General features: G+C 44.7%; 1 protein-coding gene across 1 annotated transcript in view; it reads right to left on the bottom strand.

The window, feature by feature from the left end:
- LOC147033439 (dynein axonemal intermediate chain 1-like) overlaps window positions 1-26870 on the bottom strand; it is a 42032-nt gene extending 15162 nt beyond the window's left edge. Inside the window, exons 1-10 of the mRNA XM_085871615.1 lie at window positions 26733-26870; window positions 21678-21737; window positions 21290-21406; window positions 16810-16900; window positions 14103-14220; window positions 13835-13878; window positions 7377-7615; window positions 6550-6639; window positions 1817-1898; window positions 131-216 (exon numbers count right to left, since the gene is read on the bottom strand). Coding sequence (XP_085727741.1) covers window positions 131-216; window positions 1817-1898; window positions 6550-6639; window positions 7377-7615; window positions 13835-13878; window positions 14103-14220; window positions 16810-16900; window positions 21290-21376 — 837 coding nt within the window. The 5' untranslated portion in view covers window positions 21377-21406; window positions 21678-21737; window positions 26733-26870. The remainder of the gene's footprint in view (window positions 1-130; window positions 217-1816; window positions 1899-6549; window positions 6640-7376; window positions 7616-13834; window positions 13879-14102; window positions 14221-16809; window positions 16901-21289; window positions 21407-21677; window positions 21738-26732) is intronic.
- Window positions 26871-27640: the final 770 nt, after the last annotated feature.

The following is a 27640-nucleotide window of genomic DNA, read 5'->3' as shown; positions in this document are numbered from 1 at the left end:
ATCGCGAGAGAAATCATCACTTCATGAAGACCCATCACAAACTGCTTTGGCAGGTGAACATGACATCATCTTTCCCCTTTCAATCACACATTCAACGAGCCCAGTGACATTCCAGATTGATGAGGCGTACCTTGTGGATCGTGCCCTCCTCCGTGCCGACCAGAAAGATATCATCCATTTCTCGATGCAAGTCGATGGTCGTACCACGACCTGGTACTAGAGTGAGTGGGAGATATGGGGATGGGGGGTGGACACACTCAATGCAAGTATATCATGTGGTGATGATGTTGTAGGCATTCAAATTTTGGTTTGCAATACTATTGGAGATGGACAATCCTTGTCTCTCGTGGCAAATACAAGTCACTAAGCATTTCATTCCTCATATGACCAAATATTTTAAAATTCTGAGCTTTGTATTGACACATCCAATCAATATTGGTATTGTTTGTGAGGTCATCCAATGACACAGTGCAGAGATACTTTGATAATAAACATGATCTCTTGCCTCCTTTTTCATTGTAAGGAATCGCCTCAAGTTTGAGGACAATTTCAAAGGATTCGTGACGTCACCAAATTCTCTATGGAACGAGTGGTCCAGCCGAAAAACAAAGATGATTAAAAGAAGGTTGATGCGGACGTGCATACAATTGGGTGCACATTAGGTGAAAAGCACAGAGTTGGAAAGAAGGAGAGAATTAAGGATTATTTCTGGTTCAAATGGATAAGGGCAAGATCGCCGATTCAAGGTTACGCAGGAGGTGCTATTTGCACAGCAAATGTGTGGTGGTTGTAACAAAGAGAACTCCAGAACAACTCTCCACCTTGTTTGTGAGTCTCATTGAGCCATGTTTGGCATGAAGGAACAACTCAGTTGGCCTATTCCAAGTGTAATGGGACTGTTGAATGACCAGAAAAGCTGCAGGTCATGTGTTCGAGCCTACATTACATGCAGGCCCAGCTAGGCTTTCACAACTCATTTGATCATTCCACAGCTCTTCCAAAGCTCCTTGACTCCACTGCTGCACTTAAAAAGATCATTATTCAACTTGGATCCACTAGAGTCCCAATACCAGGAAAAGTGACACCACTCATGTGAGGCCTCTTTCACTGTCTGGACCTGAATGTCTTGGTCATTCTCTGACAAGTTTAAGGCCCAAATAGTTTCTCACACCAATTATTTTGTTGTTGAGGTCCTCCATCCAAGAGAACCACCCTCTCCAGGTCTCTTCCTCCATTATAGTTTGATATGATGTGGACCCAAGTGGACTCATCCAAGTGACCAAGTCATGGTGGGTGTATCTGAGTCATCATTTCAGGAAAGAATGTTTAAATTATAATTCCCCATCACAAATGCCCCTAAACAATGTTTATCAGACTTTATTTTCATCAATTAACAAAAATCACCAAAATTATAAATCACTAAACAATACCAAATAATCGGACTATAAATAAATAAATAAATATACCTCCAGGGCTAAATTGAAGAGGAAAATCCCAATTTTCGGAAAGTACTACACATTGCAAGGTTCCACCACTCAACCATTGAGATTTGAGACATGTTTAATTGCAAAATTCCATGACTCGACTCGACGGTACTCGACAGTTGAGACCTGAGACCAGATGTGATTGTAAAATTCCACGACTCGATTCGGTACTCGACTGTTGAGACTCGAGTCCAGGTTTGATTGAAACCGGCACATTTTGACAGTATTTTTTCCATGTCCCATACTTATTGTACTGATCCAGTGATTTATTAAATAATAATAGTGTAAAACAATATGTCGACTCGGTTTTATTTCACCCCAAACTTACTTACCATTTAAGTATTGTGGATCGAGTCCCACAGCAGTAGCATCAAGTGTGAGCTCCATCACCTGAACAGGTAGACACTGTGCATCCTGCGAGTATGACACATGTTCACATGATAGGATCAAATCATATGATTATATTACAAGTAATAAAAACATTTTCAACAAGAAAAGGAGCAATCAGAGATTGCAGACCCTCACCAGGACTTGTTTTGTGCGGTGCTTGTGTAGTTATGTGTGGTGTATTTCGTGTGGTGTTTGTGTACTGATGCATTTTAGCCTGGAGAGTAACTGCTGAAATCTATCCATCTGGGTTCTTCCCGAAATCTTTGTTCTTTGTTCCTTTCACACTTCTTTCTAATTTTTTTTTTCACAATTCTCTTTATTCACTCCAATTCTTGCTTTTTCTTCTTTTTCATTTCTTTTACTCGATTCCTCTCATTTGTTTTCTATTTCTCCAGGGAGAAGTGAAATCTTGCAGAAAAATTTTCTGTGAGGCTCACTTGGCTGTGCCTTGATGGGTTTGAGGGTAGGGCTGTAGGGGAGTAGCGGCTGAAACCCGAATCCTATCCAGGTTCATCCTGATGACTCCATCTTTGCTCTTTACTTCTTTGGGTTCTTTCTTGGTGAAATTTAAAACATGTATTCCCCATCACTACTCGATGACAATTGTGAAGTTTCACGTCAATTGATTAAGCGGTTCCAGAGAAAATATTATTTAATATTTTTCTTAAATCCAATATGGCTGCCAAACCATATGACATCAATTATTCCTCAAGAACCTTGTGCATGCGTGCCTTGGGGAACATTTGTGTAAAGTTTCCCATCAATCTGTGCAGTCGTTCTGGAGAAGAAGATTTTCATAGGTTTTAGGGTAAATCCAATATGGCTGCCAAACCAGGTAACCGATGATGTCATACTTTATGTGAACCTTTTGTTCCGCAAGGATAGGCGGTCATACTTGTAATGTTTCATCTGGATCTGTTCAGCGACTTCAGAAAAGATATTTGAAGGTTTTTTTAATTTTAAAACAATATAGCTGCCGAATCATGAAATTTTTTTTCTGTGGACCATTTTATCCCAAGATGACCCTCAAAAATTTTCATACTCATCAGACGTAGCGTTCTTCATATGCAATTATGACGTCATAATGAAGACATCTGTGACGTCATAAAAATCACACTTTTTCCCCATGAGGAGTACTTGCCATGTTTAAATTTTTAACATGGTGCAGTTTCAGAGATTGAGGTCCAAAGTTTTTCCGTTTTCCAACATGGCTGCGACACCATGTGACCTGTGACATAATTATCAATAAAACAACCGAAAGGAGTGGTCGCTCCTCCAGTGAAAATTTCGTCTCAATCCAAAAAGCGGTTGCGGAGAAAAACACTAAAGTTCTGTGCGGAGAAACAAACAAACAGAGACAGACAGACAGACAAACGGACCCAAATGCAATACCCTCTCCTCCTGTGAGGGTAAAAATGCAAAAGGATGTAGGGATGTTCCCTCAAAAAGTTTGTAAATAAGGTAGGGGTGGTCATAAGAAATAATCATGTGAAACCATCCCGACATCTTTCTTTGAATAATGGTTGTCAGGAGAAACTACATTACCTGTGTGTGTATAATATATAGAACCAAAAATTATAATCTACCTTCTATAAAACACAGCATGTGTTTGTGTATTTGTCTGTCCCCCTTCATAAGGACGATTTAAGTTGGGTTTTAAAGGCCAATCTTTAACACGACTGTGCGTTCACTTCAGTCTCTTTTACAGAATTAACAAAAAAAAAAAAAACAAAAACGTTTTTCGGAAAAGAGTAATTACGTCTCTTCTATTGGAAATGGAGACAGTGACTTGCAACCGGGCCTCAAAGGCTGTGTACAGGAATGTTTAACAAAAGAAAAACCAATAATTACAAGGCACAGGGAGGAGAAAGAGTAAAACGAGTATTCATTGACATCCATAGGATGTCCAATAAATAATGAAGATGTAAGCACACCTGATGCAAGGCCGAGGCTTCAGACTTTGGCACGTTAACGAGGCTGTAGCGTCAAAACGAAACTTCCCAGAAGATAAAGAAAATAAGGTCACATTTGTACATGAAGCGTTTAAAAGAACGCTTCTCGTGATGAAACATCATATCTTCCAGTCTGAATATTTTGACTCGGCTTTCACAACTCAAAAATGGTGGGTTAGAATAAAATAATTCCAAACCGCCATTTTTGACAGGCTTTTGTACTCGCATTGTAATATAACCACAAATTATTCTGGCAATTCCGTCCAATGAATCATTTACTTTCATTGATTTACTTCCCCGAGTCTTAAACCTCATCAGTCTTAACAGTTATTGAAGATTATGTGGACGTGGAGTTTGGAGGGATGCGGACTTGGAGTTGGGAGGGATGCGGAATTGGAGTTGGGAGGGATGCGGACTAGGAGTTGGGAGAGATGCGGACTGGAAGTTGGGAGGGATGCGGACTGGAAGTTGGGAGGGATGCAGACTTGGAGTTGGGAGGGATGCAGACTTGGAGTTGGGAGGGATGCGGACTAGAAGTTGGGAGGGATGCGGACTGGGAGTTGGGAGGGATGAGGACTGGGCGTTGGGAGGGGTGCGGGCTTGGAGTTGGGAGGGAGGAGGGCTGGGCGTGGTGAGGGGTGCGGACTGGGAGTTGGGAGGGATGAGGACTGGGCGTTGGGAGGGGTGCGGACTGGGTGTTGGGAGGGATGCGGACTTGGAGTTGGGAGGGATGCGGACTTGGAGTTGGGAGGGATGCGGACTGGAAGTTGGGAGAGATGCAGACTGGGAGTTGGGAGGGATGCGGACTGGGAGTTCGGAGGGATGAGGACTGGAAGTTGGGAGGGATGCGGACTGGGAGTTGGGAGGGATGCGGACTGGAAGTTGGGAGGGATGCGGACTAGAAGTTGGGAGGGATGCGGACTGGAAGTTGGGAGGGATGCGGACTGGAAGTTGGGAGGGATGCGGACTGGAAGTTGGGAGGGATGCGGACTGGAAGTTGGGAGGGATGCGGACTTGGAGTTGGGAGGGATGCGGACTGGAAGTTGGGAGGGATGCGGACTGGAAGTTGGGAGGGATGCGGACTTGGAGTTGGGAGGGATGCGGACTAGGAGTTGGGAGGGATGCGGACTGGGAGTTGGGAGGGACGCGGACTTGGAGTTGGGAGGGATGCGGACTGGGAGTTGGGAGGGATGCGGACTGGAAGTTGACAGGGATGCGGCCTGGAAGTTGACAGGGATGCTGACTGGGAGTTGGGAGGGATGCGGACTGGGAGTTGGGAGGGATGCGGACTTGGAGTTGGGAGGGATGCGGACTGGAAGTTGGGAGGGATGCGGACTTGGAGTTGGGAGGGATGCGGACTGCGAGTTGGGAGCGATGCGGACTGGCAGTTCGGAGGGATGCGGACTGGAAGTTGGGAGGGATGCGGACTGGAAGTTGACAGGGATGCGGACTGGGAGTTGGGAGGGATGCGGACTGGGAGTTGGGAGGGATGCGGACTGGGAGTTGGGAGGGATGCGGACTGGGAGTTGGGAGGGATGCGGACTGGGAGTTGGGAGGGATGCGGACTGGGTGTTGGGAGGGATGCGGACTTGGAGTTGGGAGGGATGCGGACTTGGAGTTGGGAGGGATGCGGACTGGAAGTTGGGAGGGATGCGGACTGAGAGTTGGGAGGGATGCGGACTGAGAGTTGGGAGGGATGCGGACTGGGTGTTGGGAGGGATGCGGACTGGGTGTTGGGAGGGATGCGGACTCGGAGTTGGGAGGGGGTGTGGACTGGGAGTTGGGAGGGGGATACGGACTCAGAGTTTGGAGGGGATGCGGACTCGGAGTTGGGAGGGGATGCGGACTCGGAGTTGGGAGGGGGATGCGGACTCGGAGTTGGGAGGGGGATGCGGACTCGGAGTTGGGAGGGGGATGCGGACTAGGAGATGGGAGGGGGATGCGGACTCGGAGTTGGGAGGGGGATGCGGACTCGGAGTTGGGAGGGGGATGCGGACTCGGAGTTGCGAGGGGGATGCGGACTCGGAGTTGCGAGGGGGATGCAGACTCGGAGTTGGGAGGGGGATGCGGACTCGGAGTTGGAAGGGATGCGGACTCGGAGTTGGAAGGGATGCGGACTCGGAGTTGGGAGGGATGCGGACTGGGAGTTGGAAGGGATGCGGACTTGGAGTTGGGAGGGATGCGGACTGGGAGTTGGGAGGGATGCGGACTGAAAGTTGGGAGGGATGCGGACTGGAAGTTGGGAGGAATGCGGACTGGAAGTTGGGAGGGATGCGGATGAGGTGTTGGGAGGGATGCGGACTCGGAGTTGGGAGGGGGATGCGGACTCGGAGTTGGTAGGGGGATGCGGACTCGGAGTTGGAACGGGGATGCGGGATGTGCACAAGGAGTTGGGAGGGGGGAGAGATGCTGACTTGAAGAATGTGTTTGAGGACTTGAAGTCACATCTTACATTTTGCAGAATTTTCATGGGTCCCTGACATTATGCTGTCAAATGACATTCCTGTCGACCTCCCTAAATATTCCACATTCTATTGGAAACTAATTTCCTCACAACAGCCCAGTGAAACTGGGTTGTCTGAAAGTAGTGTAATATTTGAGTCATATATTATAATTAGGTCCTATATAGAACAATATATGAATATAATTATATTATTATTACAGCAGTGTAGTCGGACAATATAGTACTTTCCTGTAAAGAAAACTAAGTGATGTAAACAAACCTTTTGCATCGTCCACGATACAATTTGACCATCGGAGGAAACGGAGAAGAATTTTAGATTATCATCCATGTTATTTTGCTGCCATTTCACCTGGATGGACAATTCAGGAATGAATGAGAGAATAAACATTGAAGGAATGAAAATATTAAATACGATGATTGGAAGAACGACAATGATGAAACAGAATAGCATTGATGATGTGAGCTCACGTTAAAACCCAAAACACTTATGATTTGTCTCATTTTTATAATGTTCTGTAAATGAATGTACAAGTGAACTTGTGTAATCTTCCATGATCTTTTCTACCCCATTTACTCTTCCCTATCCAAGCTCTCCCACTCACAGGTTACTACGTTCTTTCCCCCTTTCCTCTTATCTTTCGTCATTCATTCAGCCACTCCCTTCAGGCTCGTCACGTCCACCTATCACCCCGTCACATTACCTTCCCTCGGTAACATTACGTTACTTCGGTCACGTTTCCTTCCCCACTCTTCCATGGCCCACACTTTGCATGCAAAAAGAAAATTAAATAAATCCCTGCTAAGATCCCAAAATCCACTGCCTGAGTGGCAAGTTCTAAATGCCATCCTGTTGAACATGTGATGAGGAATGTGATGAAAATTGGGTATTCAAAGATGACCAATTTCATCACTCAGGTCATTCAACCCGGAAAGACGTGAAGCGCTTGACAGGCTACGCTTGTTCACGAACCCGGAAACATCCCATTGAGAGGAACCTGTGACCGTGCACTCGAGTGGTCTACCTTGTTACGGAATCATGATGACGTGATGTTAATGACTGAGTGAAAATAATTTGGACACGAATACCTGCCAAACAGGGAGCCTATGGACTCCTCTCTTTGCCACACATTGACGCGTCGGCTTGTCCTGAAGAGACGTCACGACCGGGAATCCATTGTAGCAACCCAGCACGGCTAGGTGAGCGACGGTGGGGTGGATGTCGATGGAAAGGACTGCGCTCTCGATGGGAAACACTGCTTCAGGGTAATATTGATTCTTGAAAGAGTAGAGTACGAGTATCCCCTCCGACTCTCTTTTCCTGTTATCTGAGGAAGAGGGAAGTAAAAAGCAGAATGAACGATTCAATATTATTTTGACCTGAGAGTGTGGGATTGTTGAGGGATACATCAAAACCTTACATGCACATATGTTCCTTGATATAAGGGTAATTTAGCAGTCATTGTCCTCCTGACTCTGAGTTGTTAATTGTGGACAAAACCAGCAAAATGAAAATTGGATTACCATCCCTGACAACCAACAAATTGAGCAACGATTAGGGGATGCTTTTTTGCAGCGGATGTACCCCCCAACACAAGTCGGGGGCCAAATATTCCCCATTCTTCCTGCTGCCCGGATTCGTCAAGGCAGCGCGATCACGGTTACAGTGTCGATGGTCCCTTTGGACAGGTCCTTTCCCTCCTGTCTCTGCCTCTTCTCCCTCTCTCTCTCTCTCCATAACTTTGTGAAGGTGGAGATACACCATCCTGGATGTGGGGGATCTCTGGGTTGCTCCAGGGAGATCAATCAGCTGTCTCCGTGTCGCGGGTTTGTTCGAGAGAACTATCCAGGCATTTACAACACCAACCATTAAATTGATTGGATCAGTAAAGGAAAGGTCGTGCTAATCTCCTTCACCTTCTGTGGATACAACCTCGGCTCATGGAGAAGTGATGTGATGGAGGGGGAAAGTAATACACCGAATTGTGGGATGATGTACAATTCATGGATAGAACAAGGTGGTGAAAGAACAGGAGGAAAGGAGAGAGAAGGAGAGAGAGAAGGAGAGAGAGAAGGAGAGAGAGAAGGAGAGAGAGAGAGAAGGAGAGAGAGAAGGAGAGAGAGAAGGAGAGAGAGAGAGAAGGAGAGAGAAGGAGAGAGAGAGAGAAGGAGAGAGAGAGAAGGAGAGAGAGAAGGAGAGAGAGAGAGAAGGAGAGAGAGAAGGAGAGAGAGAGAGGGAGAGAGAGAAAGAGAGAGAGAGAGGGAGAGAGAGGAGAGAGAGAAGGAGAGAGAGAGAGAGAGAGAGAGAGAGAGAGAGAGAGAGAGAGAGAGAGAGAGAGAGAGAGAGAGAGAGAGAGAGAGAGAGAGAGAGAGAGAGAGAGAGAGAGAGAGAGAGAGAGAGAGAGAGATCGAGAGAGAGAGAGACAGAGAGACAGAGAGACAGAGAGACAGAGAGACAGAGAGACAGAGAGACAGAGAGACAGAGAGACAGAGAGACAGAGAGACAGAGAGACAGAGAGACAGAGAGACAGAGAGACAGAGAGACAGAGAGACAGAGAGACAGAGAGACAGAGAGACAGAGAGACAGAGAGACAGAGAGACAGAGAGACAGAGAGACAGAGAGACAGAGAGACAGAGAGACAGAGAGACAGAGAGACAGAGAGACAGAGAGACAGAGAGACAGAGAGACAGAGAGACAGAGAGACAGAGAGACAGAGAGACAGAGAGACAGAGAGACAGAGAGACAGAGAGACAGAGAGACAGAGAGACAGAGAGACAGAGAGACAGAGAGACAGAGAGACAGAGAGACAGAGAGACAGAGAGACAGAGAGACAGAGAGACAGAGAGACAGAGAGAGAGAGAGAGAGAGAGAGAGAGAGAGAGAGAGAGAGAGAGAGAGAGAGACAGAGAGAGAGAGAGAGAGAGAGAGAGAGAGAGAGAGAGAGAGAGAGAGAGAGAGAGAGAGAGATGAAAGAATCATAACAAACTGCAAATAAATTGGGGGGAGGTCGAGGAAGGTTCATCAGAGAAACCATCATGGGTAGGGGTGGAGATTGATCCGAGGTGATGGTTTCCTGCCAACTTGAAATGCTGAAAACGAGCATGGGATTGAAGAGATTGAGCAAGAGGGTTCTATGAGCAAGGAAGAGAGGAATGAAGGAGTGAAGGTGAGTTTATGTTGATTATTTAACCACCATTACCCTTTTGTTTTAGCCTAATTATTTGAATGTTTGCCAGCAGGCACCATTAGCATAACAACAAATTATTGAATAAACAAAATTGAGCACTTTATGAATCATGTCTCCAAGGTGTTTCACATACATCCACATTGTCTTAATATAAATACTGTTCTTACCTTAATATGGGCTGGCAGGTGACCTCGAGGTACGCACACTCACCTCTAAGCTGTCTTGCCTGGATTTGCATCTCGACCCGGCTATAAACTGTCCTGACAACAGCACCATCATAGGATTGGGCAAATATGGGCAGATTCTGCAATCCATTTATCTCCAAAGCTTTATTTATGGCAGTATAAAGGCCTTCTGCATTTTTGAAGACGAGCAAATGACAAAGCGCACAAACCTTTCTCTGATCTCAAGGTTTTCTGAGTATCTGGTACAAAATGAAAGCTGCTCTGTCTAAAACGATCTGGATTCATCTGCCAAGACAGAAAAAAACCCGGTCTTATTCACTGCCTGTACAATTGCTTTGAAAATCCATCCATCCATTGGGACCAGGCTCTGTGCAGAGCGTTGGTGCTGCCGAAGCAGTCTCCTTGGCTGTTGGGCACAATCCTGGATGGGTCGCCACTCCGACAGAAGATACCAGCAAGCTGGCACTCATTTTGCCGACCTTGGAAGGATGACAGGCAGAGTCAACCCCACCTGGTGTTAATTCAACAACCAAGTGGGATTTGAACCCAGGATCCTCGGCTCCCAAGCACACCACCCAAACCGTTAAGCCAACACCAGCCATATACTTTGAAAAGAAATCACAAAATTCAAGAAATTCCCTTTCAATTTAGCTTCCTTTCTCTCATCGTCCCCACAAAGTGGTACGCCAAGCTTTGAGGGAAACTTGATGTCACAAACCTCTGCAAGGTAATACCTGTTTCTCTCAACGGTCCTTTTATGACTTTCTGAAAGTGGGGGCTTTTATATTTATGGCTTTCACTGCTACTCGTCCCGTTTCTTCACTATCTTTGAAGCATTTATACTTTTCCACATATTCCAAATTAACCTGGGTAACGGCATGTTTAGACAATTTTTCAGAGTTTTCCTTCCAATCCTGCACGCTTTTTGATAAATGAACCTTCAGTGTAGCTTGTTTTTGAGTGGAAGTGATGGCAGGGAAAGCAGAAAACAGCATCTTGTTTTTTTTTGTTTTGGATATAAAGTCAAGGTTTGTGGAAGAGCCAGAATACAGAGCAGACTCTAGCTTCCACCAGACTGAACAGTTGACATTTTCTATCCCACTGATAGGGCGGATCTGCATCCGGACCTGAACCAAAATCTAATCAGCATGTTCTTGTCACCGAACCAACTCATCTACCTTGTTTAGTCGTAACCCATACACAACGTGTTGAGATATTGTGCTATACAGTACTGCATATCATTTTTGGCCATACCTCTGAATGGTGAAGAATCACTCAAAAAATTCCAGTATCCGGATATGGATCCGGATCTTCATCAAAATCCAATCAATTTGTCCCCGTCAAACATCTCACCTGTCCACCAAATGTCGGCAGAATATGTCCATAACCTTTTGAGACCTCCTGCTCACAAATAAACAAACAAGCAGTCATAGACTGGTACTTACGAAATCGTCAACTTGACCTCTGACCTTGTCTAATAAAAGCTGTCTCCAGAGAAGGTAGCGACGCAAACCAGAAGTTTTTACGATGATTCTGTACCAAACCATCAAAAATCGAATGTTTGACCTCACTGCGACCTTGTCCTTTGACCGATTTTGACCAAAATCTAATCAGCGCTAGCCATCACCCTCTTGAATCACGTGGTATAATTCGATATTGGTAGCTTCTTCCGTTCTCGAGTTATCGTGCCTACAAACAAACACACAGACACACAAACAGAGGACGGAAGTCATCAATATACTTACATCAATAAAGACAAACAGGGCTGAATAAATAACCTCCGTCCATGTTTGGTGGCAGAAGTAAATATTCAACGCAAGGATGTTGTTGAACAGAATATTCAACCCAGGGAATTTGTTGTTGAAAAAAACAAAAAAAAAAACGACTGTTTTTCCCAAATATTATCTTTGGAAAATCAGTCGGATGTGGTTGATGAGGTTCAATGGTTTTCTCTGAGATTGTTGGAAGATTTACGCTTCTATAATCATCTTCAGTTGTTTGTGTGCTGAGAGAACCCTGACTCGCTACATCCAAAGATTCGTGATCGTCTTGCTGTACTTGCGATGGTACGGCGTCAAGAGCAGAGGTAAGCGGCAGTCCTACCTGGAGCAGTTGTTACGACCTCGCACTCGAAGCTTAAAGCGGGGTTAAGCAATTGGTTCACTCCGTCCGTCTGTCCATCTGTTTATCGACATCAATCTCCAATCAAGGAACAACTTCATTTGAATTGAATTTTATATTTTGATCATTGGAGAACATGTGAAAACCTGGTGTTGGCTTAGTGGTTAGGGTGGTGGCTTGGGATCCAAAAGGTCCTGAGTTCAAGCCCCGTTGGCTGCTGAATTAACACCAGGGGTTGACTCAGCCTGTCATCCTTCCAAGGTCGGCGAAATGAGTACCAGTGTACTGGTCCCGGTGTATGCCCCGGTTAGAATAGGTGTACCATATCCCTGTGTGTCGTAAGAGGCGACCAGGGTTGGCATCAGGAAGGGCATCCGGCCATAAAACATTTCCTCAAGAAAAAGCCAACCCCTGCACAGCAGGGAAAAATGGCTGTAAAAACGGTCATTTTTTTATTTATTGGAGAACATGTGAATCGGAACACAAACCTGCATTTTAGCAGTCCTTTGGTTCTGAATTCGGTTGATTGCACGGAATTTCGTCCCGAATGTGCATGCGCACACACGATTAAGTTAACTGTTTTCCTGTGTCTACCTGTGTGGCAGTCAAACAAAATTGAAAATCATTCCAAAAACTGGAGAACACAATTGCCTTGTTGGCACCTCCAGGAACCCCCCAGGTAAGCAGTACTTTGACAAAATATTACGCCATTTTATGGCATCCCAAACAATAAAATTTGCCACTTGCGCTCTCAGGGCGGTGGAGTACCGAGATTCATATGAAAATCACGGCTCGTATGAAATATACAGAGTTGGGAGGGATGCGGACTGGGAGTTGGGAGGGAAGCGGACTGGGAGTTGGGAGGGAAGCGGACTGGGAGTTGGGAGGGAAGCGGACTGGGAGTTGGGAGGGATGCGGACTGGGAGATGGGAGGGATGCGGACTTGGAGTTGGAAGGGATGCGGACTGGGAGTTGGGAGGGAGTCGCTTTACCCTTCTCCATGAAAGCATTCATTTTTAAACGATTTCAACATTCAGGATTCATTGTGCAGTTCCTTCATTAATTAATCAACCATCGTATCTGTATGCACTCCATCATTCTCCTTGCACCACTGAATTTGTCTCTGAGACATCTTGCGGAGCATTTGTCGAGTAATCTGTGCGAAAGAGGCCACAAGTCAGCACACAATTCTTCAATCGTCCTATCCCAGTTTGTCGACACGTTCTCCTTGATGAAGCCCCACAAAGCGATGTATGGAGTCGTTAGATCCGCATACCATAGTGGGAGAGAGAGAGAGAGAGAGAGAGAGAGCAGAAGGAAAGGGAGAGAGGTACGAGGAAAAGGAAGGAGGTAATTTAGCAGGGGTAACGTGACTTTCAGGCCACCCTGTGGATTGTGCATGGAAACGCAAAGCAAGAGTTGAAAAGACCCTTCGCGTGTCCTTTTTCTCAAGTCAGGTGTTATTTGAACTCTCTAGTTTCCTGCTATGAATCATCCGCCAGTGCTTCAACAGTCACTTTCACACAAAAAAAACTTCCGAATGTCCATTTTAGCTTTTCTTTAGAGAGGTCCATCAAATCATTATTCTCAGCTAAAACTGTTAAAGCTCAAGTTTGATATTAGTGTTCAGTCCCATTCACTCTCATGCCATGTACTTGTGCTCACTGTTCATGTAATTTGAAAAAGGATGCAGCCAGTCACATCCCACTCTGTAAATACCGTAATATCTCTGTGACTGTGAGACAGAAATCAGCGCAGTTAGATTCTGTTTCACTTTACCACTTACGTTAGGATTTGCAGGTGCATATAATGTAATGTTTTGTTGTTTTAATTGTAAACTGCTGAAAAAAACCCATCCCTTTTGGGGGGATGGGGGGGGAATTGCCCCTCCCTCTCCCCCATGGTCTCCCCCCAAATCCACCTGTGTCACATGTACATTCCATAACCCCATCATTTATTAAGTGAAACAAAAAAAATACAAACAATGGAATGTTGTAATGCAAGTATTGTATCGGTGAAATAGTCATTTAAAAGAAGGTGATGTCCAACTTACATGAGCTATATCCAACCACAATGAGGTCTTCATAATGCGGGCTCCTTGGCAGATTAAATACGATGCCAGAGGGGGTAGAGAAGAGTGGTAAGAGTGGTGTCGAAACACGTGCCAGTCGGGGAAGGAAGCACAAGACAGGTAACAAAATAGACATAAGTGTGTGTGTGTGTGTGTGTGTGTGTGTGTGTGTGTGTGTGTGTGTGTGTGTGTGTGTGAGTGTGTGTGTGTGTGTGTGCGCGAGCGCGCGTGTATGCATGCTTCAACATACCAGCAAAGTGCAGTGACAGCCATCTTTTTAGTTTTCTCATTGCAGAAAAGCCACAGAGGTAGAAGAGTACCTGTTGTGCCTCGAAATTCATCTGATGCATCTTCAAAGTACCTGTAATCTGTAAATAAAATAATGTTTAATATTAGATACTTGGAATCTCTAACACGATTAAACAATCAAATTTAGATCCCATTATTGCTGTTGCGTGAATGTGATATTGCGATAGGGGTTAAAGGGAATAACATAGAATAGTTATTTCATTCGTAAATGTTGAGCAGAAAGCATAGGTTATTTGTACACAAGGCTCATAACGTGTCAGGGTATGTCGAGACAGGGTTAAAGGTCTCCATTACATAATGTATAATTCTTCCAGCATTCCTCCCAAACCAATACTTTAAATCATTCCCTTTGTAATCTGTCTCAATGTGCTTTCCTCTTTTCATGATCGGTTTTTGAACACGGTATTTGATGTCCACGCCGTTTCAACTCTCGCCCACCAGAAACCAGAAGCTGCAGGACGAAACCAGAAGCTGCAAGAAGCAACCGGCAACAGCTAGAAGTGCCAAGAAGTGCCGGGGGAAGGCCACGCGATGAGCCAATGAGCGTGCGAGAAGGAGGGGGGATGGGGGGGGGACAAGCAGAGCCAAATAAAAAGGCATGGGTCACTCGCTGGATGATCTGGATGGTTTCTTTATGCATCCTCTTGTGGAGGTGGCTCCCCAAAGTTAATGTACGACACGAACCTCACTGCGCAGCCAGTGTTCTGGATAAGGGGGGAGACAAAACCAGGTAGGTGTAGTGCCTACCAAGACCCAAGGAAACATTTCCACACAGACATCACTTGGGAGAAGGTTCCATCTTGTCTACTATCTCTGAATTAAAAGCTGTGATGTGAGTGGTTAAGTTTTGCGATGAAGCCAACGTGGTTTCGTGAGCGTGTGGAGAATTATTGCTGTATCTGCTTGTGAATACTGCCTGTACGTACGTGCTCTACCTTGACTCATCTTCCCTCCCCATGTCATCTACAATCTACATAAATATTTTCAAGTGTTTGTTTGCACGTTTGTTTGTACCTTATTCTTTCAAGGCCAAACCGTAGCACCGAGAGGCCCCAGATTTTGGGTGTTGCAACATCAGAGTTGGGGCAAAGATTTAAGCCAACTACCTCCCCCCAATCGAACCCCAATCTCTTTACAGCAGTGCTGGGGTTACCCTGCTTCAAGTCAAGGGCACAAAATTAAAAAAAATCCCCCCCAAAGTTCCCCTCCCTGACCCCCGAAACAAGGAGATTCTCTATGTATGTTTATGTAGTTCTGAAAATCATTAGAAAAAAATGGTTGGGGCAATCTCCTTGCACAAGTGCTGGGGATATCCAGGATTAGGTCATTCGTGCAAAAAAAAAACAACCTCCCCCTCTACAGGTGTTGCATGGGGGAAAAACAACCCTGCATTCGAGGTTCTGGCCCACTTGCTCTCACCGAAACTCACCGAAAGTGGAATGGAGGTTATGTTTTCACCCCAGTCTATCTGTCTGTTTGTTTGTTTGTGGACAAAATATCTCAAAAAGTTGTGAACGGATTCGGACGAAATTTGGTGGAGAGCTTGAGTATGTGACCGACGAAATGATCCGATTTTGGTGAAGATCCGAATCTGGATTTGGATCTGAGAATTTTTAAAGTGATTTTTCACCATTGAGTGATAGGGATAAAACGATATATGGCACGATATTTCAGAAGATTTGTGGACAGATTCGTACGAAACTTGATGGATGAGTTGGCGAGGTGACGGACAAGGCGATGAAATTTTAGTTCCGGTCCGAATCCAGATCATAGCCATCAGTGAGATACAAAATGTAAAGTAATCATCTTGGCGGAGGTACGCGCTCCACCGATTGCCCTTCTAGTTTGTGTTTTTGCATTTGTTTGTGAATCTTTCACTGCAGAAACGTCCACCTGGAAAAGCTCATCCAGTCAAGCAGTGCAGGGAACCCCCTCCTCCCCCACCCCTGCAACCCCCACGGGCAACGCCGGGTTGCTCCGAGTGTAAATATAGATGTGACCTGTTCTCTGGATGAATTTTGGTTGTCGTAGTGGCTTCATCTGGTGGCCTTATAAATCCAGTTAAAGGTGGATTGGTTGTGCAGTCTCCATACCACCAGACAATCACGCCACATGACTTCGGTTACTGGCCGAAGATTAAGATCAGTCACGTGTTCGCCGATCGGCGTGGCCCTCACCCACTTCACGGTCTCCAATCTGTACAGAAATGCAGTCGGCAGACGCATATCCGACAACCAGTCTTTGAGATGGGTGACAGTCGTGGTCATTTTGACATGACTCACCGGATTCAAACTGGGCAACCGGTACAGAGTGGTGACTGTAGCAATATCTTACACTGTCGTTGTCCTTGTCTCCCTTTTGTCTATCCATTTGTACGTCCTACCGATTGATTTGTCCTCTCTCTCTCTCTCTCCCCCAAGACAAATTTCCTCCATTGGGAGTAACATGGGTTTCATTTTTGCATCATCTATGCTGCCACAGGTAAAAAAGCACCGTGCACATCACACCGATTGTCCACGTGATGTAATTTTATAACTCTCCTCAAACACATTCTCAATTCATATTGTGAATGATAACATGATCAATTTTATGTATTTTACGCTCTCTAAACTGTATTTTTAACCACTTTAATTCCAGGTAAATCTCACCTTGAGCAATCTCTTTGTCGGCGTTCATGTTCACCACTCTTTCTATGATCTTCGCTGCTTTTCCTATATTGCTGAGGTCGTCGCTCTTCAACTAGGAGTAATAGGCCATGCATGTGATCAGTTACTGTGGTGCATACAACATTAACTTAATAGATATTTTTTCCTGAATGATGAATCACGACTTCTTATGCGATGCCAGTGAGAGTCTATGTACAATAAGCCTGACAGAATGAGTTACATAAGAATGAGTCGGTTGTCCCAAGGTGGGACGGCAAGAAATGTTTTTTTAACTTTACACCAGAATCCATGATGTAATGGTTAGAGCATCCGCTCCGAATATGGGAGTTCGGCAGTTCAAACCCCGCCCAAGTCGTACCAAAAACCCTGTCCGAGTCTTCCGTCATCGAGCCGGCAAGATGGCAACAACAATTCGCATTTAGTGCCACCTCTAATACAATTTAAATGCTCTAATGGTGGCGAGATGCTCCATTTGAACCTATTTGTTCAATTTTCAGGAGACTCTCATGTAACACGGGGGATGCGTTCCCACGAAACACCGAGTTTTCCAAAAATGTGTTTTGGGGTAATATTTAACATGTAAAAATCTGGGTTATGTTCCATACTGGTACGATTTCAACCTTTTAAGGTTGAAGACCATAACAAAAACCTTTAAAAAAGCAGTAAACAATGCATAAATAAAACACATAACAAATAAAAACATTAAAATGAATTACTTTTTAAGAAGTGTTGTCATGATTGGGGTTAGATACAGTACATATTGCTTGTGGCAGGCCTATTCAGGTATGGCAAGCTGTCCAGTTGAGGTTGAAGGCTCAGAAGCTGAAATGGAGGCCAATTCGTTTGGGAGTTTTTTGAAGAACTTCATAATGGAGACTTGAGTGGCAGCCTTCATTTTCTATTTGTAGACCTCCTTGAAACATTTCAGGACATTCTCCATCTCCCTCCGCACCTTGAAACTTCTCATGCAATTTTGATCGTGTTCATCAAAGATGGCCATGGCTTCATCGACCAAATTGAAACCTTTAGCTATGACCTTCATCGTGAGGGTTTTAACAGGCAAAACCTCCTCGGGACTTGATTCTGATTCCTCTCTGATGCGCTCCTCCTCCAGAGCCAGAAAATCTTCATTGCTCCGCTCCTCCCTGTGTGAGAAGGAAATCCTCAACATCATCTTTGTCGACCTCCTCAAATCCCACTTGCAGGACCATGCCCACAATCTGTCACCTTGCTTCGCTGACTTAAACCTCCGTGAAACCTCTGAACTCAATCATTGCCTCAGGCCAGAGTTTTATCCACACTCCATTAATGCACAGACATGTGACTTCATCCCAGGCATAGCCGGTGATATCAATCGCCATCTTGATGTTAAACTGGCGCCAGAATGTCGTGATGCTGAGCTCCATCATCTGCATCACATTCCCTGATAAGTCTGGAGAAGGTTTGACAGAGGTAATCGGCCTTAAAAGTTGCTATGACCTCTTGGCCCATTGGCTGGATGAGCAATGTGGTGTTAGGAGGAAGAAACAGAACCTGAATGTTACCGCTCATATCAATAACGTTTGGAAGATGGCCAGGAGCATCATCCAAAATAACACGAATTTTAAAGGGAATCCTCTCCTCACAATAAGATCTCAATTCCTTGTGGAGCTCCCTTGAAAAATATTCGCTGAAGATCATTGAAGTTATCCAGCCTGTCTTATTTGCTCTCCAAACAACAGGGAGTTTTGTTTTCACACATCCCTTTTTTGTCCTGCATGACAGACCACGAATGGCTTTAATTTGTATTCACCTGAGGCATTGGCTCCCCAGAGCAAGGTGAAGTGGTCCTTGGCAGCATTAAATCCAGATGCTGTCTTTTCTTCGATGGAGATGAAAGTGCAGCTGGGCATGTGTTTCCAATAAAGTTCAGTTTCATCGAAGTTAAACACCTGGCTTGGTGTCTTATCTCTATCCGCAATCACCAATTTGAAGAGATCTGGAAATTGTTCGGCAGCAGCAGCTTCCCCAATCAACTTGAGATTGTGGAATGCATGGCGACTCTTGAAGCGCTTGAACCACCCATGTCTGGCAGCAAAAGGCACTGGATCATTGGTATCTTTTGTTAGATCACCATACAAACTCCTTGCCTTTTCTTGAATGACCATTCCAGACAAGCGCATGTTCTGTTGGTGCTGATGCTGAAGTTGGTCCATGTGGTCAGCATCTTCTCCATTTTCTCATTAGCATCATGCCGGGATCTTGCAGTTCTGGTAACACTGAGATTTGTTGTTGTCTGAGTGCTCTTACGGATTTTATCCATAAGAGCATTTACGGAGTGCACTTGATTGAATTCCATCAGACCACGACCTCCTTCTCGTCTGGGCAGGTGCATTCTCAGGATGTCTTGATTTTTGTAGACCATTTTGTGGATGGTGAGAAGTTTCCTCGTTTTGATATCTAGCTTATTGGTTTTACTTGTGGCCAATTTATTATTCCACAGTTGTATTGGAACACTGGTCCTGCAATTTGGTTGATGGCTTTGATTTTGTTTCTTGGGGAGAGGTACGTTTTCAGGATCAGCATCGTCGGCATTCTTTGGCAATTGTTTTGTGAATTTGCTTGTGACATATTTGGTGGCCCTCTTCTACTCAGAGGTATTTGTATGATACTTTGTTGTTTAGTTCCTGTATTGTTGTATCTTGGTCCATTTTTATGTTGCCTGTTTTTGTTGGTCTACCTCAGTGGTTTCCAAACGTTTTTTGACCACGACCCAAAATCTGAAATCACTTTCGCCTCGTGACCCAAATGGTACCAGTACCTATTTGGAAGTGGCACTTACGATAAAAATTGTCAGAGTAAACGCTTTCGACATGAAAAAACCCCCCTAAAACCAAAAAATTCAGGATTTTGAAGGGGGCTTTCCAAATTCGGATCACGACCCTGGGCTTGGAAACCCCTGGTCCACCTCGTACAAATGTGCACATGGCATACTTATCTAAGCCAAATTCCAGTTGAATGTTGGCGGAGTATCGCTTCACTAATTTCAGTTGTTTTGTCATTTTTTTGTCATTCTGTGCAGAGTTTTAGATCATCCGTGTGTAGTAGATGTGTCACCTTCCGTGTCTCTTTGGACGTTCTCTCATTGGATGCGAAGGTGTACCCATGTCCTTGCTCATTCATGAAGTTGCTCAGTGGTTCCACCAACAGGCAGAACAGGAGGGGTGAAATGCTATCGACATCTAAGATCCCTTGATAAATCTTCACTCCTGGTATTTTGAGATTTCCTTCCAAGTGCTGTTATATCAATGTGGTGTTCCAGCGCTCCATTGCTTTCTCGATGAGTTGTATTATTTCAGAATTGATATTGTACAATTGCATGCATTTTATCATCCATGAATGTGGAGCAATAATAAAAGTTTTTTTTTGAGTCTAACCAGACTGTGGACAATTTGTTTCTTTTCATTTTATAGTTTGTGAGTATGTCCTTGTTTCGTAGTCAGTAGTGCATTGTCCCGTAGCATCCTCTCTTACATCCCTTCTGTTTTGCCTCGAAGCCTCCTTGTTGTGCTCGGTGGTGGTACATCATTTCTGTGATGATTCCCATCAGAAGTTAGTATTTTGATGGTAGACATGCAATTGGTCTATACTTATGAGGTAGTTGGGTTTGTCCAGATTTTGGGATGAGATATGTGTTGTCTTCTGTGAGGTAACACCTCCCTTATCCCAAACTTGGATAAGTTTGTTGAATGCTTGAGCAAAGTTATTGTGGAGAACATCCATTTGCTTTCACCAGAAATGTGGAATTTCATCTGGGCCTGGACTTTAAAAGTTTGGCATTTTTGTAAGTTGTTCTTTTATTTTTGCTTCATCAAATATCAATGGGGGTATTTTCTTTTAGTGTCACTTATTCTTTCACAACTTTTGAATCCTTTCCGCCTCCTTATTACGTTCTTTTGCATTTTCGTCACTTTTTCATGAATGAGAAATACTGCTGCTGTAAAGCTCACCGTGTTGATTTTTTCAAGGTGGCTGAGCTTGGTATAATTTTCTGCGTGCTCTGTTGGTTCTCCTTACCATTATTTTTGTGTTTATTATTTTCTATTCTATGTAGTCGTGGTCTTTCCCTGAGGGGTATCAATCTCATCTGTGTGTAGTTATTATTATTATTTTTACACAAAGAGAATTACCGAAATAATATAATGGAGTTGAATACAAGGAAGCTGTTTGACATGTCCCACACATGGGGTTCCATTTTGTAAGTCTTTTACAAGAGGTATAAATACAAGTGACTTCATGACTAATTTGACCATTCACATTCCACTTAACCTTTCATTGCTCATTGCAACTCATGATATCATCAGACTGGTGAGATTGATGGAAAAACAAAAAAAATATTGCCGATTATCTGGACAACTTGTGTGCACCTGTTGAAGATCGTTGCAATGTATAACACCTATATTTTCATCATAATCATGTTCACCTGGACAGACGTCGATTTGAGCTTTTTACTGTCCCTGCGGGAGGTTTTTGCCGTTCTTCGTTCCTTCTTGTTCTCGTTCTTCATCATCTCCTCTTTACAGGCATCATATATCTTCCACTGAGTACATTCAAGTGAATAAGTGCACACAGGTACCACTCAATAAGTGTGTGTGAACAATGTTGTTGTACATAATATGTAAACAGGGATAATTGCAAGATGAAGGTTCTCTTTCATCATTATGTTCATTTGATCATAATTTAATGTTTTCCATTTTAATTAGTGTAATCATCAAATGGGTAATATTAGCTTATTCACCCATTCCTATTATAGCGTAGAGCCACCTGTCTCGATATGAATCCACCAAACCAAACCTGATGAGAGTGTGTACCTGGTTTACGGTGCTACCGAAGTTTGCTTTCGGTAGAGTCTCCACCTGGCTTGACTGCTCCTGTTAGGTCAAAGGAAATAAATAAAAACCACAAAGTTGGAGCAGGATTGTTGATTGTTGTACAGTGACAAGTTTTTAATCACATAGCTTTTCACCTGAACCCCAATAATGCATCACTACTGCACTGTACCTGTAACAGAAGTAGGTGGTGTGCCTTGTGTACCCCCTCCCCCCTCGCTTTGTGGCCAGATGGGATTTAATGAGCCCTGGTTGTGTCACCCTCTCCAATCTCAGGTGTTTCACAAGTAGTGATCTACCTGACTAGCTGCTGATGGAAAACAAAGTTCAATCATAATTCTATGTTCGTGCGATACCTAAATTATGTCATTACAAATTAACCTCTCAATCCAAAGAGTCTTGGCTGATTTATCAAATTTATTTTTCAGGTTCGATGAGCCGGAGGCCCAACTAATAGACTTGCACCTTAACTAGCCCCCATGAGAAGAAATCACATGGTTTGAGAAAACATCACATGATGAAAACTAATTTTTATTTCAATTAACACCACAGGGGAAGGGGTCGAGACCAAAAGAGAACAGGATTGGTTTGCTTGAATACAAGCAACCTGAATAGAAGAGCAAAATGATTGGTCCAAAGTAGAATTAAAAGAGCAGGTGAGGGTCTTCAGGAAACCAGGCAGACAAACAAGGACCATTTCCGATGTGATAAACAATACATAGTTACCAAATCTACCGCTTTTGATGGTATTTGTATCCTTGAATCGGCCAACAATTTTATTGGCCAATAATAGAGAAAAATACTGCTTTCATAAAATAATGTCATTGAAGTTTTTGATAGAAACCTTGTCACAAAATGAAAATCTGTCAGCCTTTGGAAGGTTTGAATCGATGCTGCATGAAAAATCATAACCGTAATCTCATTGTATTTGATTGGCGACAGCGACCATTCAAAGTACGTGGCAACAAATGACAAATGCTGTCAAATTTACAAGCACTACTGACCAACGAAATGTTGGATGTTTATCATTGGTTAACCGACGTGATGCAACAAAGAGGAAAACATTGAACAAATGAGAACCGCATCTGCTCTGAGTTGGCCGCATGCACGAGTCGCTTGCAACGCTTTTGGCCAAGGCGAAGACAGTGATCTACCACCATCTTTGTGCTTGGTCCCAAGTATTCCTGTCAGGTCAGGTCAGGTTTTGGAGCATGCGCTACAGCAGTGCGTCACTGTGTAAACTTTTCGGTGGCACTCCAGGGGTCTCCGTCTGGCCATCCCTCAGGCATATGCCTGGCCCATCCCCATCTCCTTGAGATGCCGATCAACCTGCTGCAACCCGTGATCCAGTGAACCCATGACTCCCCAGGCACAACGCAGAGTCTATTGACCTCTTGCTCACTGCAAGCGGAGACATGAATATCACTGCGAAGGGAGTTGAATCTCTCCATGACCTCAACATCCTCACCACAAACAGGTACAAACAGGATAGCAGCATCCAAGATGCGATTGAAAGGCTGGATCTTAGTTTTTACCCAGGAAACCCATAATCCCAGTGGCTCAGACTCCTCATTCAGTGCATCGAGGACCCCCAAAGGATATCCAGCGTCTCCACAAAGATGACTGCATCGTCTGCAAAATCAAGGTCAGAGATCTCTGATGCAGCACAACTTGATCTCTCCAACACCCTCCCCAGAATCCAGTCCATAGAAGCGCTGAAGAGTGTGGGGGCCAGTACACACCCCTGATGAACTACAGCAACAAATGGAAAAAAGTCAGAGATGGAACCACCACACCTCACAGCACTCTCAGCCCCAGAATATAGTTCAGAAATCAAATTGATCAGTGTTGGTGGCACCCCACGAAGACCGAAAATCCTCCAGAGGGCATTCCAATTCACTGAATTGAATGCTTGGCAGAGATCAACATAGGCTGCATGCAGCCCCTGCCGAAACTCTAGTCCGCATTCAGTGAGGACCCGAAGAGCAAGGATACTGTCAATCGTTGACCTACTGTCAATCGTTGAACTGTTTGGTGTAAAGCCCAACTGTTCTGAGCACTGGCGCTCAAGAATTATCCGAGCAAAAGTCTTGCCTAGCACTGAGAGCAGCATCACCCCTCGGTCGTCGTTGCAGTCCTGGAGATCACCCTTCCCTTTCCAGTGAGGGACAACAAGGCCCCTCTTCCAGTCAGTTGGGATTATGCCTGTGTTCCAAACAGAGCACAGAACTGCATGCAATGATAGGAGTACAACATCTCCACCAGCCTTGAGAGGTTCAGCATGAATGTCAGAGATCCCAGGAGCTTTACCCCCTTTCAACCGATTCACTGCAGCCTGTGTTTCCACAAACAAAGGTGATTCAAAGTTGAGTGGTGGCTCAGCAATAGGAATAACACCCCTGACATCCAACTCAACAGCTAATGGGTCAGCCTGGTACAACTGCTCAAAGTAACCGGCCCAGCGGGCCTTCACTTCGGACTCCTCTGTCATGAGCTCACCGTCCTCCACTCTAACTGCAGTACACAGACGGATGGGATTGGAGGAACGCAAAGCACAAATTCCTCTGTGAGCAGGATGAGAATCACATTTCCACAGGTGATGCTCTACCTCTTCGCAGATTCCTCACACATCGGCCTCCTTGTTCGCCATCAACGCACGCACAGTTTTACACCTCAACTCCCTGAACATCTCAGCTCTGCCATTAAGCCTGGCCCTGCGACTCTGGTCAATAGCATCCAATGTCCCTTGGGAGACAAAGTTCTTCTCCACCTGACAGTGGGTTCCAAGACATCCACCGGCAACATCAAGGATGGCAGTCTTGAGGGCACTCCATAACTTGTCAGGATTCCCCAAAGCACCCAGACCCTGCAAATCCCCACTCAGCCTGTACGCAAACTCCTCAGCTGTCGTCTCGTCCTTGAGCTTGCTGACATCAACCGAGGCTGGGATGGTACAATTCTCTTGGATTGAAGCTGGAACATCAGAGCTGCTACAACAAGCTTGTGGTCGGTATTGAGGAACTGGGACCTCCAGTCGACCCTGCAGTTTTGAATCATCCTGCAGTGACCATCAACAAGCACATGGACAATCTCCTTTGCCACATCACCAGCATTGGAATACTAAGTCCAGCGATGACTCTGTGAGCACTGAAACCATGAACCGGCCACCCTAAGTCCACGACTTCTTGCAAAGTCAAGGAACCCAGTGCTATTATGGTTTACAGTTGTAGACCCATGGGGATGAACATATGTCTCATAACCATCCCCATCAGTGCCAGTTGATGCATTGGAATCCTCCAAGACCAGAAAAGTATCTCGCCTCGGGCACGGCATAGAATGCCTCCTTCACAGTGAGATCACTTACCGCAGTCAGAGTATATCCAGAGACCAGGAAAATGACACCAAAGGAGTGATGAATCCTTTGTCTCATAATACACTCGTTGACCGGTGTTACCTCAATTATCATGGGAGTCAGCTTATTGGACACAGCTGCAGCAGGTCCTTTGGCATGATAACCATCACAGCGACCAAACCAGTAGTAGGGGTTACCACCCACCATGATCTCCCCACTATCCGGTCTCTGAACCTCAGAGAGTGCTGCAAAACCGATGTTCAAACGCTGGAACTCAGATGATAACGGAGACAGGCAATCATCCTCTATTAGTGGAAGGACATTCAAGGCACCCACCCAAAGGGACAACCTCAGGTTAACCCGAGGAGACTGCCGTCTGGTGGACGACACCTTAGTACCACCCTGCCACACACTACCGCAATCTGACCCAGCAAGTTTACCCCGTGATTTTCCTCCCATCATCAAGGAATGTGGATCCAGGAGGCGTTGCCCCAATCCCGTCATCTGGTGAGCTACCCTGCAAAGGGCAGCTGCACAGGAGTTACTCCCACGGAGTGGGTTTTCAGTTTTCTTTGCGTTTATGCGTTTTGCAGAGTGAAGCATTTTGCGGTGCCAGAGTGCAAATCCTGCCACCAACCTCCTTAAAAAAGTAACCCAACTGCAGGAGGACGTTGGTCACCAAAAATGGATGGCCCTTGGCTCAAAAGTAACTCCTCTGCCCCTTGACAGGTTTTGTTTTTAATCCTGCTGGGTATCCATATGTATACACCCACCCTCCTCACCAGGAAACCTGGTGGGGAGATGGTTTCGTCACCGACAACCCAACCATTAAACAGGTTAGTACAGGTTTACATGATCCCTGTGACATGAGGTCATTGCAGTAGATCTACCTATACACAAGCTGTTGGCCAAGGCGATGATCACTGTCTTCATGCTAGGTCCCAAGTATCCCACTGACACAAAGTAATTTCAGTAGATCTACCTGAAGTCTGTGTTGGAGAGTAGATCAGGGCCAAGTCTGAGTTTATGTTTAAATTTCAGTTTATATTTTACTCATTACAACATACAGAATGTTATACCGTACAGTGTACAATGGAAAGTCCAAAACATATGCAAGAGTTACTGGTTTGAAAAAAAAACAACTGAAATTCATCAGGAAAATAGGATTCTGCATTTATTTTGCATAAAAGAGTGACTTTGAACGTAAAATTTAAGGTTAAATTACAATATTTCCCTGCCGTAGGACGGGAAACACTCGCTCCCAGATCCTCCTCCCCCATCGGTCGCTTCGCTCCCTCGCACCACAGATCCTTTCCTCCATCCGACCTCCTTTGCTTCTCTCAATGTTGGCAAATATGGCATTCGTGTATGTAATACATAGATGGGTTAAAGTGTTAATGGGTTTGAGGAACATGAACCGGATACTCACGAAGAACAACTGCTGTATTTGAACAACTTGATGGAGGGTTTCCAGTTGAGGAAATGAATTGGTTTGAGAACAAGAGAGAGAGAGAGGGAGGGAAAGAGAGAGAGTGTGTGAGAGAGAGAGATAGAGACTTTAACCCCCAGTACAGCGACATCTGAGTACTTGTCGCACTCACAGCTTGAGGCCTTATCCAACCTAAATGCAATGTGTGTAAAAAGTTTGTTACAATGTTGTCAGAGTGTGCACGTGTGGTCATTACCTTCCGTGGCTTGCTGAAGGTCTGTGAACCTCTGTCCTTGTAAATTAACTTGTTCAGAAACTTTGGGATGCGTTGACCATCGGGACGTTCATAACCAATCGTCTTCACATCTGTGCTCTGGACAAGACACGGAACATCAAATTATTTTTCAACATTTCAACTCCCAGTTCATTCTTTTTATCTTTTTTCATTTCATTTTGGTTTATTTTATAAAAAGCATCCTTGGTAAAGACAGTCAGAAGATGGATAGATGCATGGTTACATCAGAACAGCAAGAAGAATCATGTTAATAACAAACATAAAAGAATGAAGATCACAAGCTAAATTAAAACACAATTCAAACAAACATTATACATGTAATTGATATGAACATCGACATAACAAAATTAAACATTTTAGTCAAAAAAGGAATTGTTGAATTTTTATACCTTTGAGTCTTACACTGAGGTCGGTCAAAATGTTGAGCATTTCTGAGTTGACTATTATGTCTAGACACAGGTTGAGGGGTGAAAGGAAGAATGCTACGGTGACGCTCAGACTTCAGAAGACCAAGTCCAAAATGCAAGAGAAGCTCATTCCTGCGTTCACTCAACAATTGTACATCAAAATGAGTAAGTTGTGCGTCGGACTGAATCGATGGGTCTGCAATAAAGTAAAGCGCACACCTCTGGAGTCGTTCAATCTCATCACTCTGAGCCATAGACTCCTATAGAGAAGGACTGGAACCTCACGATCTCGGGGTTTGTAACTTGAGTCTGAAGGATTAACTTGAGTCCGGGGCTAAAATGACTTCTAGAAGGGCTAGATACACGATCTCAGGATCCATATCGGGGTTTTTGAGGATGGCGAGTTCAATAGTGTCATTTTCAACACCACCTGAGGTCATCTTCAATGTCAAAAGGTCATAT

This window comes from Eptatretus burgeri, chromosome 2 (genome assembly GCF_056783735.1).
Source record: "Eptatretus burgeri isolate ZD-2024b chromosome 2, Ebu_testis_v1, whole genome shotgun sequence".
Taxonomy (NCBI): Eukaryota; Metazoa; Chordata; class Myxini; order Myxiniformes; family Myxinidae; genus Eptatretus; species Eptatretus burgeri.
This window is presented reverse-complemented; position numbering and strand designations above follow the sequence as displayed.